The following is a 14,417-nucleotide window of genomic DNA, read 5'->3' as shown; positions in this document are numbered from 1 at the left end:
GAAGGAGGAGGAGGAGGAGGAGGGGTCTGCCAATTTACTGCCTTTGAGGTTGCATGAATTGGGGGTCAAACAGAGGACAAGAGGAGGAGCTGTTGCCAAAACTGTAACAGCAGCATCAGTATAAACACAATGTATACACAGCGAGCTTTGAATGAAGACAATGCTTCGGCTCAACTGCTCGGGGCTATTTATTAAATCCTGAGAAAGAAAAGGAATAGTTTGAGTCCTTTAAATATGAAGCTAAAGCCAGCAGGTGATTTTAGCTTAGCTTAGCATAAACACTGGAAGCAGGGGGAAACTGTTAGCATCGCTCTGATCGAAGGAAATCAAACTTTTTTAGGTTTAAACTTTATTTTTTGGAACGTATTTCACAAATAAGATATTACCTGCTTATGACTGAGCTTTTAAGTTGCTGGTAGGTGGATTTTGTCTCATGCATTTAAAGTTTTAAAGTGTTTTAAAGTCTCAAACCAGATAATTTGTATACATGATGATGATTTTGGATATTTTAAGAGGTTGAAATAAGCTTTTTCCCCCCTAAAGTACTACTTAAAGACAGAGAGGCAACTTTACATGTTGCTGACTGGCTGTCATTAAGAAATTAACATTTGTTGTAAGTTTCTTAGTTAATCAATGCAATTTTTTTGGTAAATAAGCTTTCAGAGTGTAGTTAAAATTCAAGGCAACATTGACAGATATCTTGTTTTGTTTGGCGAACAGTTCAAACTACCCAAAAATTAACTTTACATGATGTGAAATGGGAAAAAACAGCAAATATTCACATTTAAGAAGCTGGATCCAGTCATTTTTGGTCTTTTTTTCTGCATTTTTTTCTCCATTTATGATCAAAATAGTTGCTAGTTACTTTTATTTTAACTTATAATGAATGGACAAATGATTATATATCATGTAGAAGTAGTCCAAAGTTGCTAAAAATTAAATGTATGTACTATTAAATGGTATGAAAAGCAGCAAATATTTACATATAAGAAGCTTTTTTGCATTAAACCCAAAAACCTTTCAGCTCTCCTTAAGTATAATAAACAGCATCATAATTCAAGAGACACACAAACACAGACACCTTTTTTGTTTTTTTGCTTTTTTTTAATTTCACCTTTAATAGATGCGGCCCGCCTTGCAAAGGAGGAAAGGCCACGTTTGGTAACGATTCAAAAAGATAAACCTACAAAAATAAAACCTGCCGCAGTTTACTGTCTCCCCTACAACAAAGAGCAAAACATCCGATGATGAATCTGAATTCTGCAGGTTTTTTCTTTTTCTTTTTTCTCTCTCACCTGCGTAGCTCCTCATTCTGCTGCTGTCAAAACTTTAGAAAAGGCACTGCTGAGGCCAGAGCTTTCAGACCGAGCCGAGGGGCCAAAAATCAACCGAAAATGTCCGTTAAATATGACGTCTGTTAGTCAAAATCTCAAATAGACAGATGAATGAATTTAAATGCTTTTGTTTTTGATTAAAGCCGTGTAATTCTTGTAAGTTTGGTTTTTCAACTCGGTCTGAAATTGAAATTAAAACTCGTGACCTCTTTTTTTGTTTTTGCACTCAAAAGCTTACGAGGAACCGATCATGAATCATGTGATATAAACCTGATGGGTCACACAGGGGGTCTACTGTCTATAGTCATAGTCAGTCCCCTGCATACAACAAAAACAGCACTGTTGAAACAAAATAATAAAATAAAATGAGTAAAACGGCAGAAGAGCTACACACACAGATCTTTGGCTTTTGAGTTTAACATTTTACAGTATTTTGGCTGTTCACACTAGACACAGAATCACATAAAAAAATGATTTTAAGAGCCTAAAAACAGACGAAATATAAGCTGAGATTTTAAGCAACTCATTCAGGAGCTGCTGAGAAAACAATTTCACCATCAGAGCCATTTAGTAGCTGTTTCTGGAGCTTTCAGTCAGATCATGAGTTGATTTCTTTTTACAACCTCTGCTTTTAAACTAACAGATTATTTTTTTAATCCTTAAAAGTGCTCAGAAAATTTTGAGATTGAGAAATTTGAAAACCTACACTACACTTCATTGTGCTGATGAAGATCATGCGATGTGATAGAAAGCTCCAGAGCAGCTAGTAATGCGCGCTATGAGGTCCTGACGGCTGTTTCCAAGCTCAAAAATGAACCAAATATCGCACAAAAAAAATGATTTTAAGAGCCTAAAAACAGACGAAATATGGAAAACCTACACTTGCTTGTGCTGATGAAGATCATGGTATATGATAGAAAGCTCCAGAAGAGCTAGAAATGCTCGTTAAAAGGTTGTGACGGCTGTTTTGAAGCAGCAACAGTAAATAAATTAGTGATTTTTTGAGGGAAAAACCACAAAAAAACAAACAAATACTGTTTTCTTACATCAAGTATATAAATTCAGCTTTCATTTTTATATTATAATAATATGCTGATATGTGAAATTTATATTCACAGACAGCATTTAAATAATTTTTGGGATGCGAGAAAAAATGCATTGTTTAAAAGTTTTACCTTAAATTTTTGTTGGGCACCTTTGGGACTCCATACAAATCAGGCTGATCCTGTTAATTAGATAAAACTAAAACGTATAAAAGTAATTCTAGCTAAACAATATAATAAAATGATATTATACGATGCAGTTCAGCCATAAAAAGGTCTCCACTTCCCCTCCCCCTCCGAGCTTTCAGCCACATCTCGTTTATATAACAAGAAAACCATCTCCATGAAAAGTCCAACAGCTGATGAAGGCCAGGAGATGCGTCTGAAAGCCCCGAGTAAGTGGACCTCGCTGTAAGGATTATTTATTTATACGTCAAACTCAAAGTTGAAGCCGATCGTTTGCTCGCTCTCTCCGCCTCTAAATTCTGATTGAACAGCCTTAAAAAAAAAAATCAGAATACATAACAGGTATCATATAAATCAACTCTTCATACGTTAACACTACTGGCCCAAAAGCTTCTCATAACAGATAAATAGTCTAATTTTTTTTTCCATAATATCAGATCAGACGGCATTTAAAATAAAAATAAAAAGTGTTTAACTTATTTTTTTTAAATGCCGTCTGACTCTCAGGTTTATAAACGCATGCTTTAATGTTAAAACAGCCCAGTAGTGTGTACAGTAATAAGCATGTTTTGCATGTTTGCAATACAAAAAGACAAAAAAAAACAAGAACACATGCGAGAGTCGAGAAATCAACCAAAACGTTTCACAGTCTACAGCTAACTCGGAGCAGAACATATGGAAGCTCGTCCAGACACAAAAAAAAAATTAAAATAATAAAATTAGCTTAAAATTAGAAATAAATGTAATTTCTTTCACGCTGCACTTTCATTTAAGTAAAAATAAAAAGAGTGGAGCTTTTTACATCACATCATGTTAAATGTTAAAATGAAATACAGAGTGTGTGTGTGATGGCGGTTTGCAGGCGGCGTCAGATTTAAAAGATTTAAAGATTTAACTGGTGGAAAAAAAATAAAATTAAAATAAAAAACCCGTCTTCCCTGAATTAGAAGTTAAAGTGCCCAAAAAAAAAAAAAAAAAAAGATAGTTTAATTGATACAACTGGTCTGGTTTTGTTGTGTTTTAAAACAGCTAAAGTTGTTTATCAGATACACAAACAACAACATCATCAACAACAACATATTAAGATCCATTAACTGTTTCCATGCAGACGCTTGTATCATTTTAAAATTATATTATATGGAAGCAAAGAAAGGCCAAAAATAACTTAAATGTTTGTTTTGTTCAAGTAACTGATAATTCAAGTCATGTCTAATATTATCTGAAAGGAGAAATGTCCGACTGATTAAATGAATGTTGAATTTTGGAATCTGTCAAATGGGAGGATCTTGATTTTTATGACGTTTTTTAGATCCAAAATGACCAATTAAATATAAAAAATGTGGGTTTTCCATATCGGGCACTTAAATTGCCGAAATCTGAAGTTGTGAACACTTAAAAAATGTCTTAAAATCAAGTTGTTGTTTTTTAAAATGGTCCAACTTGAAATTACCTACTGGAAATTAAAGAAGGGAATTCAAACCAGTGTTGTTGTTTTTTAAATTTCAACATAAAATTCCTCGTATTTAACTTCCATAAAGTTAGGAGACTTGTAAGAAACTAAAATAAAATAATATGAACTAAATTGCTGAAATCTCAAGTTGTGAACACTTCTTAAAATCAGGATGGTACAACTTGAAATTATCTACTGGAAATTAAAGAAGGGAATTCAAACCAGTGTTGTTGTTTTTTAAAATTTCAACATAAAATTCCTCCAATAATTTCGTATTTAACTTCCATAAAGTTAGGAGACTTGTAAGAAACAGATAAGATAATATGAACTAAAAGGTCACACCAGAGGCCGATATACATCCTGACTTTTAGTACTTAATGTGGGTCGAATTCATAAAACACTGAATCCTACATTTCCCATGATGCAACATTTTCCAGTAAATCGTCCCTTCCTACTAAATGAACCACTTCTTTCTTTCTTTCTTTCTTTCTTTCTTTCTCCAGTTTTTTAAAGTTTAAGTCTAACACAGGATTCATGTTCAAGCTTTCAAATAATCCATATATAAAATTGTTGTAATACCCCTTTAAATATCTTTTTTCGACTTTTCTTTGCTTCCATAATATTAAACCCAGTGTTTGATAGTAGAACAAACTACCCTTTAAATAAAAACTCTACACTTATATATTTTTCCCTCCAGTGGGGACGAGGCCTCTAATATTCTTTTGCTCCAGGCAACACCACAAAAATATCTTTGGTTATAAACATTTAACAAAAACATAAATCAAAATAAAATCTGTAAAAAGATGATCAGATACAATTTTTTGACACAGAAATGAGAGAATAGTTGCAGTGTTTGTCCACTAGATGGCGGTATTGCATTGTATTGTATTGTATTGTATTGTATAGAGATGCAGTGCAGCACCGTCAGCTTGACTTCATTCAGTACCTGCCAGCTTTAAACTGGGAAGCATCTCTATTTTAATTCAATTTTGATAAGTAATTTAAATTTAAACAGTCTGATTACTTTGATTGTCTTAAATTAATTTGTTTGATGGCTTTTATTTTGGTGATAAACCAGAACTACTGAGTCTAAAAGCAGTCTCTAAGCCATATGCTGTAAAATAGACCCAAAAAAGAGATTAAATAAATATATTTTAAGGCAGCTATTTACTTGCAGCACTATGAAAAAGACCTTTATATATAAAAAGGAGCCTTTCGGGGGAACCAAAACTGCAATCACAAGCCTTTTAACTTCTGTACCGTCTTTTTTTCTGCACTTGCTGAAACAAATTTACCTTTAAATTTCATCCTTTTTCTGTTAATTCCCTCTGACAACTATCCTTTCTTTCTTAGATTTTTTTCCCTTTTTATACATCAAGAAAAAAACAAAACAAACACGCCACGAGGAGGTCATGGGCTGCACGTTTTAACTCCAGATAAGATAAGAGGGGGGGGGGGGGGGGGGTTATTTTAAATGAATGCTTGCAGAGAGACAGAGAGAGAGAGAGAAGGGTCGGGACAATGCAACCATTTTTCCTCTCCCTGTCCTCCGTAGCTATCAGCCCTTACAGACCTCCTTTTTTCCCCTCGGCTGTAGATTATGGGAGCTTTCATATATGCAAAAACAGCGGACGAGTGGTAAATCACGGAGAGGAACCCCCCCCCCCCCCCCCCCTCTCTCGTTATTGTCCTCGAGTTTACATTCACGCTGCTTTCATGTTTTTTTCCCGCCTCTAAATCTACTCCTGTCATTTATTCTTTTCCTTCCTTTCTCCATCTAAATGTTTCTCTTCTACTTACTCAATGCCATGTAATGTCAACTTCCAGAAACCAGTCTATCTATTCTCCCTGCGCTGCCTCCGCCCCTCCCCATACTGTAGAAAGAGGGGGGTGAGGGGGGGGCAGGGAGGTCAGGGGTCACACAGTCTATCCAAACTGTGTCCAACCTGTTCAGTTTGTGCTTCATCAAACTCTGCTGGTGGTGTGAAAACGCAAACAAAAGGCTTTTTATAAATCCCACCACTCGCGTCTCTCCACACGTCATAACAAACAGTCATCACTTTTTCTTTTTCTTTTCTTTTTTTTTTTAAAACAGACTAAACACAACCAGAAACTTAACTTTAAACTACTCCTTCGCTCTCTTATCTTCTCTTTAAGGTTCGTCTACTGAAACCTTCCCTCTTTGGTTAAGTTGGTGTCTGTCACAGCTGTCCGCAGCCATTTTCACCTTCTAGTACAAACAGTTTCAACGCTATGGAGTCTCAAATGTGCCAAAAATAAAAATCATTACAGGTTTTTTTAAAGCAATTATTAATTGATTAAATTAATTTGCAATAAAATGACAGATTATACACAAAAAGTATAGATGTAATTACTGTAAAGATTCTTTACTTGTGCATTTTGGGGAAAATAATAAAAATTTCCAATTAATAAACCACTTTTTAAATTGATTTATTTATTGCTTACTAAAGCGTCTGCTCTCAAAGTAGTAAAAACTGTAAAGATTAAATAAAAATACAGATTAATTATGAGAATACGATAAGCAGACACATGAATAAATTGACTAGCATAGTAAAAATTTGAAATTTTAATTATTAGTGTTATAATTAAAAGGGCAAACTGAATATAAAGACTTTCTATTTTACTTCCTTCTTGTTAAAATATAAAAATAATTAAAAGTTTCCAATTAAATCACTTTTAAGTGTATTTATTTATTGCTTACTAATGTGTCTGCTCAATCTGTTTTAAACATTAATGCAGGATACAGATTAATTATGAGAATATTATAGGCAGACACATAAATTAATTGACCAACATCGTAACTAATTCAATTCTAATCATCATTTAAAAGGACAAAATTTAAACTTTTTGAACTTTTGTTTTACTTTGAGTATATCACTTAAGATTTAAATGATCAATTAATAATTGCTTTTTAAAAAACATTATATATACGTTTTAATTATTAAAGTCTAAACATTTTTATATTGGCACACTCGAGCCTCCGTACTTCACAGACTAACTGTCCCTTTCTCACTTCTGAAATATTCCTCAACTTTCAGGCTAAGCCAAACGTTACTAAACACTCATTAAGACGTCTTTGGTTATTCTCTTATTAAATCAGATATTTGTGTCGTATTATAACTATTAGAGTTAGAGTTTGTGGGCTTGTTTGTGCATCCAAAATATAATTTTTATGTATCGACCTTTAAAAAGAAGTCTGTGTATAAACTATTCTCTGTATCTGTGTCAACATCCAGATTGTTGCTCCGCCTCTGTTTCATAAAACTAAAATAAGACTTTTTCTGGTTTAAGGAAAAAAAAAAAGAAAAAAAAAACAATAAAAAGCTTCACCCATATAAATTAAGAAAAAAAAATATGTACAGACCTTTAGCAACAAACAAATTAAATAAAACTCTAAAAAAAAAAAAAGAAAAAAAAAATCAACGTACAGTATGGCCTTGAGTCTTTCACAAGTTTAAAGGAAAGAGGAATCAGATACACTGCATAAATTATGTGATAGCGGGACACAGTGAGAGAAGAAGAAGTAGAGGAGGAAGAAGAAGAAGAAGAAGAAGAAGAGAGGGATGGACGGAGAGAGGGAGAGAGGGAGAGAGGATGAATGAATATGGCACAATCAGAGTGAATCTTTGGTGTGTGTGTGTGTGTGTGTGTGTGTGTGTGTGTGTGTGTGTGTGTGTGTAGGCAGACGGAGCGGCGCAGGCAGCACGATTGACGTCTTGAATCCAGGCTTGAGACAAACTCCAGTAAATCCAAATATGTGTCTTTTTGTGTTTTTCGTTTGCTTGCCGTCCCTTCTTTTATATTTCCTTTCTCCTTCCTGTCCTCTTTGTCACATTTTATATATCATCCCTCTGTCTGTCAGCATCGTCCCTTCTTTCATTCAGGCGCTGGATCCTCTCTTCTCAGTCTGTGTTTCGCATCCCTCTCTCCGTCAAAATGTACACTATTTTTTATCCTCTGAGGAGGCTTTAAAAAAAAAAAGAAGAAAAAAAAGAAAAGAAAAGAAAGAAAAACACCTCTTCCGTCCCTCTGAAGGGTAAAGTAGTCCTTGTTTTATGGAGGTTAATCCTTTTTAAGAGGGGCCTCTGACCTCCCTCAGCGCCTCCTGCAGTCTCTGGCGGTAGTTGTCGTAGCGACGGATCACCGCCTCCCTCTGCTCCTCTTCCTCCTTGTCGAGGATCCGCAGGAAGTTGCGCAGCTCGGGGATGGAGAACGCGTCCCACTGGAAAGAAAAGAGGAGCGAGAAAACGATTTTAATTTATAGACTCTTGTATTTTACATGATTTTATGTTTTCTATTCACTCCTCGCTCTATTTTAAGATTATTACTATCACTATTATCCATCTTATATTACATTAATGTTCTTTTTTAATGTGATGCACTTTTGTTTTAAAGCACTTAGAGCTCCATTTACTGTATGAAAGGTGCCACACAAAAAAAGTTATGACTATTATTATTATGTTCTTAACCTTCCTGTTGCCCTCAAGTCAAGGAATGAAGTTAGGAAAGGAGGGAAGGAAGGAAAGGAGGGAGGAAAGGAAAAGGGAGGAGGGATGAAGGGAGAAGGGAGGAAGGAAGGAAAGAGGGAGGGAAGGAAGGCAGGAAGGAGGGAAGGAAAGAATGATGCAAGGAAAGGAAAGAAGGAAGGAAGGAAGGGAAGAAGGACAGAAGGAAGGGAAGAAGGAAAGGAATGAAGAAAGGGAGGAAGGTAGAAGGGAGGAGGGAAGGAAAGAAGGACAGAAGGAAAGGAAAGAGGGAGGGAGGGAAGGAAGGAAGGAAGGAAGGAGGGAAGGAAGGAAGGACGCAAGGAAAGGAAGGAAGGAAAGGAAAGGAAAGAAGGAAGGAAGGAAGGGTGAAAAAAAAGGATGATGATGAAAAAGTAAATGTTAAATTTGTGCATTTATAAAGAGCAGCAGCAGGAGGCGGAGTGGAGCGGTGCTGCGTCGTGTTTACCATGACTTCTCCGGTCTGTTGTTCTCTCAGTACGAAGCTGAGCGTGTCGTCGTTGGGTCCCGCTACCAGACGAAGAAACAACGGCTGCTCACCATCCGCCAGCTTACATACATAGACTGCATGACCACACACACACACATAGAAAAACACACACACACACACACACACACACACACACACACACACACACACACACACACACACACACACACACACACACAGAAAAACACACACGGAGAGAGAGAGAGAGAGATTAATTTAGATTGTACAGTATGACTGTTTCATCAAACCACATGCATGCAAGCACCACTGCGGCCACTGCAACTAAATTTTGCATTGTGTGTGTGTGTGTGTGTGTGTGTGTGTGTGTGTGTGTGTGTGTGTGTGTGTGTGTGTGTATAAACAGACTTGAAAGGATGGGTGCGGCACATTAACTACCACAGTAATTCACACAAACAGAGAGATCGATGTTGTTTCACTGAGCAGCAAAGTATTTACATCTGAGCCTGATTCTGCTTCTTTAGGCCGATAAAAATATAAATAATCCAGACTAAATTTTTTGACTAGAGACTAGAGAGACTTTAGAGATGCTTCACAAACATGTGTTTGTGAAGCATCTCTAAACTTTGGCTATTTTAAGGCTTGTGTTGGACTTTTTACACTGGACTACTCTCCTGAGACTGAAAACGTGATTGCTGTTTTTAGACTTTCTAAACAAACTAACGTGACCAAACTCGTGATAATGAAGAAACATGTCAGCCGGTGCAGCAGTGTGGCTCACTGATGAGTTTTTAATAGTTTTTGGACAACATCGGAGGTCTACGCCACAGGATAGTAAGATATGGGTCAGTGACAAATAAAGGTTGGTGAGATGAGGAATTCAAAAACATCTTTAAAAAAATTGTCTTAAAAGCTGCATCAGGTTTGTTAAAATAGATTATTGTTGGTTTTATGTCATTTGAAAATGACATTTGCACCATTTTTTAACCGAAAGTAACAATGTCAAATGGTGTAACCACAAAAGAATGGTAAAGAATAAATATTTTATCCACCTATAATGTAATTAAGTGCACTTAACCCTCCTGTTGTCCTCAGGTCAAGGAAGGGAGGGAATAAGGAGGGAGGAAAAGAGGAAGGAAGGAAGGAGAGAAGGGAGGAAGGAAAAGAGGAGGGAAAGGAAGGAAGCAAGCAAGGAAGGAAGGAGTAAGAAGGGAGGGAGGAAGGAAAAGAGGAGGGAAATGAAGGAAGGAAGCAAGGAAGGATGGATGGAAGGAAGTGAGGAAAGAAGGATGGAAGGAGGAGGGAGCAAAGAAAGAGGGAAGGAGGGGAAGAACGAAGAAAAAAATTAAAGAAAGAGGGAGGAAGGAAGGGAAGAAGGACCGGTCAAAAGAGACGGGGTCAATTTGACCCGGGAGGACGACAGGAGGGTTAAAAATGTAAATGTTTCCTGATATCCATGATTTAAATATATAAATAAGCTGAATGTCTCACCCTGAGAAAGTGAGACAGATATATATCGTTGTTCAAAGCTCCTGTGATCTCACACACGTCTTAAAGTTAAAACAAACCAACTATATTGACTTTTCTTTTTCTGTGTCTTTGATGTTGAGTTAAGACTTCAGCTGGAGTCACTGAGTCTCATCCTGAAACTGAAGGTTGAAAACATTTCTACATAACTGAAACCACAGCTTCACATTTCTGAACCACGAGCTGCAACAAAGACTTTAACATCTGAATGAAAGTCTCACCCAGCTGCTGTCTGATAAGTTTATATATGATCTCATGCACATATATATATCTATACTATGTGTGTGTGTGTGTGTGTGTGTGTGTGTGACATCTGTCTAGACGTCGTCTTTAATGAGCAGGCGACGTCTCCACTAATGAGCAGAAACCAGACCAGAAGCTTATGTGACAGCAGCAACATGAAGGGGGCAAAAACACCACAAATCTCTATAAAAGTTTGGGGGTAAAACACTTTAAATGAGACATTTAAAAAAAACAAGATGCAGAAATTTAATGAAAGTAAAACTTCAGAATAAGATCTTCTTCTTGTATAGAGCTAACAAACTCTGTCTCTTCCTTACTTGGAGATGCTAAGTGGACTGAAAGATAATATTTGATACTCTGCAGCCCTGCAACAGCTGGTGATTCATAGTGTGTGTGTGTGTGCGTGTGTATTTATATATAAGTGTGTGTATGTGTGTGTGTGTGTGTGTGTATTCCTGGTGAGCTGTTGATAGTGGGGAGAGCCCTTCAGGCATCCAACAACCGGCAACGTGAGGCCAAGACGACCAGAAATACACTCACACAAACACACACAGATACACACACACACACACACACACAGAGAGCATCTATGCTATGTCAGCGCCAAAGCATCTGATACTGAGCTTGGCATGAGCGGCATGAAACGCTGTCTCTGGCCCTGCTGTCGCTTTCACTGTCTCTCTCACACTAACACACACACACACACACACACACACACACACACACACACACACACACACACACACACACACACAGTAGGCTTACCCTGCTCCTCCCTGCGATAGCGTTTGTACAGAGCATATTTGGCCGGGTTGTCCGCGACTGTGAACTTGTTCAGCAGGGCGACGATCACCTGAACACAACACACACACACAGAGAGACATTAGACAAGTCAGAATTTACCAACTTATATTTAATAAACACACAACAGAGAGCTTTACACGTTTTTAAATGACAAAGATAACAATTGAAAACTGAATTAAATGTGAATATTAGAAGACAGCTTGGGGAGATATCTTGGGAAACAACTATGATAACTTATAATTGTCCATAATTTTGAATGTCTGGTACATTAAATATGCTCTATGTAGTGTTCTCAGCATGTAGCATGTACACTACTTTATGCAAAAAATACAATGTTGCAATGCTTCAACTCAGTTAAATGTGCAAATTTGTGCTACTGCCTCTTTATGATGGCATAAAAGTGTCAGAAAATAGTGAAACATGTCTGTTTTAGTCTCTGGTGACGTCTTCAAATGTCTTATTTTGTCTCATCAACAGTTCAAAATCCAAAGATATGCAGGTTACAATCAGGAATGACACAGAAGATGATCAATTATTCATATTTAAAAAGGCTAAAACCAGTAAATAATGCATTTTAGTTTTAAAAAAATTACTTAAAATGATTATTTGATTATGAAAGAAGTTACTAATTAACTCTTCTGTCATGTTTACTGTCACACTTCATACATCTAGATCTTTCTGGAAGCTGATACAGTACCAATATGCACCATGACGTTGTCCAGATATGTAAGAATAACGACTCACATGTTAAATACGTATTATTTTCTATCGTAGAACACCTCATCAGTTTATTATTATACTTAAACCACAGCTGTGCTTCATCTCCTACTGATACGTGTGTCTGCAGTCATCTCAACTCACGGTTAGGTTCAGTTTCACACGGCTGCTGCAGTGCTGTTGCTACGGTTACAGACAGTTTACTGCACACTCATTGTGTATTTAGAGCTGTGGTCTAAACTTCTTACGAGAGCTGTCGGTTTATTGCTGCACTGAAACGGGTTTTCCTTTAGAGGTCCTTCCAGTAAACTGCGATTGCAATAATTCAACTGAAGAAATCTCTATTGAGTAAAAAAGTTAGCGATTTTACTGAATTTACAGCAACATTAAATGGCTAAAACATGAAGATTTGGATCAATTTTCACCCATCGTGTTGTGGTAACTTGTGTAATTGAGGTGCACAGGAAGTGAATACATATGAAAGTTATTGCATCATTTCCTTTACTTGCAATTTTTACCCAATTCCTGCAATTTTACTGAAATTTTTTTAGAAAGACGGCTGCAAATTCAACTATTTTTGATCGCAATAATTATTAAAAAAACCTCAGTGAAGTTCTGAAGGGGCTTTTTAAAGTTGAATTTTTCTGGATTGTTCTGATAATTTATTTTTGTCTCATGTGGAGCTTAAATGTTTGACTATACATTGGGGCTGTGCAGTAAAACTTGGTCTGAGTAGTTAAACTCATTTATTTAAAGTGTTATCAGAGTAATTACAGTCATCAAAGATCACAGTATGGCAATAATTTCATTGAAGGATTTTCAAAATAAAAGCTGTAAAAGATGTTTAAGCGGTCATGTTATTTTAACACACATAGTATATATATATATATATGGCTGTGGTTTAACCTTCCTGTCGTCCTCCCGGGTCACATTAACCCCGTCTCTTTTGACTGTTCCTTCCTTCCTTCCTTCCTACCTCTCTCTTTAATTTTTCCTTCATTCTTCCCCTTCTTACCTCTTTCTTTCCTCGCTTCCTTCTATCCTTCCTTGCTCCCTCCCTCTCTCATTTGCTTTCTTCCTTCCCTCGTTCCTTCCTTCCTTCTCTCCTTACTTCCTTCCTCTTCCCCTCCCTCCCTACTCCTTTCCTTCTCTCCTTAATTCCTTCCTCTTTTCATCCTTACTCCTTTCTTTCATTCCTTCCTTCTTCCTTCCTCCTTTCCTTCTCTCCTTACTTCCTTCCTCTTTCCCTCTCTCCCTCCCTCCTCCTTTCCTTCTCTCCTTAATTCCTTCCTCTTTTCATCCTTACTCCCTTCCTTCCTTCCTTCCTTCCTTCCTTCCTCCTGTCCTTCCTTGACCTGAGGACAACAGGAGGGTATGACATATTGAGTCATTTCACGTTAATGAACATATCAGACGACTGACTGGACTCGATCCAACTTTTAATAAAAACTTCAACATCAGTCGACTTCTGTTCAACCGCGACTTCAGCTCGTATGTCACCAGATCCTAATTAAGTTAAATTAGCCGGCTGTACAGTGTGTTGACGTGTGTGTGTGTGTGTGTGTGTGTGTGTGTCAGCCACCTGTTTGACGGTGTTATTGGAGCTGACGTGGAGAGTGTTGGTGACTCCTCTGGGCAGATAGAAAGCCTCTTGCCCCACGGCTCCTCCTGCTACCCTCTGACCCCCCCTCACCGTCACCGGCCTCCTCAGATCCATCTGGACCTTGATGAAACCAGTATACACACCAGTATGACCCTGAAAGAGAGAGAGAGAAGGAGAAAGAGAGAGAGAGTTATGAGATTTATGTTTAATATACAGTATTTTCCATTAACTTATATCTGTAATTGTTACCTAGCAACATTATCATTCATTTAGAGTCATGTTTCTGGCTCTTTAGCTGCTAAACGCTCCACTATGCTCACCAGTTAGTCAAGCAGCTAGTATACAGTGACGTTTTTTTTATAGCTCATTGACAACGACCGTTAAGGTGGATGTGTGGGTGGTGAAAAGGTCCAGAGTTCAGATTTCCTCTAAATGGGACTCTCGCTCGTTGTTTGGATGGTTTCAGTTAATAACTTCCTGAAGCCAGATAAGAAGGATAAAGATAACATGAACAGGGTTTAATTGGGTCAAACAGG

General features: G+C 37.2%; 1 protein-coding gene across 1 annotated transcript in view; it reads right to left on the bottom strand.

The window, feature by feature from the left end:
- Nucleotides 1-6,901: 6,901 nt before the first annotated feature.
- Nucleotides 6,902-14,417, bottom strand: part of rassf3 (Ras association domain family member 3) — a 38,521-nt gene continuing 31,005 nt past the window's right edge. The window contains exons 3-6 of the mRNA XM_053314170.1: nucleotides 13,861-14,034; nucleotides 11,523-11,610; nucleotides 8,988-9,103; nucleotides 6,902-8,256 (exon numbers count right to left, since the gene is read on the bottom strand). Coding sequence (XP_053170145.1) covers nucleotides 8,107-8,256; nucleotides 8,988-9,103; nucleotides 11,523-11,610; nucleotides 13,861-14,034 — 528 coding nt within the window. The 3' untranslated portion in view covers nucleotides 6,902-8,106. The remainder of the gene's footprint in view (nucleotides 8,257-8,987; nucleotides 9,104-11,522; nucleotides 11,611-13,860; nucleotides 14,035-14,417) is intronic.

Source organism: Scomber japonicus, chromosome 23 (genome assembly GCF_027409825.1).
Source record: "Scomber japonicus isolate fScoJap1 chromosome 23, fScoJap1.pri, whole genome shotgun sequence".
Taxonomy (NCBI): Eukaryota; Metazoa; Chordata; class Actinopteri; order Scombriformes; family Scombridae; genus Scomber; species Scomber japonicus.
The sequence above is the reverse complement of the archived record's forward strand: the minus strand, read 5'-3'. Positions and strand labels throughout refer to the sequence as shown.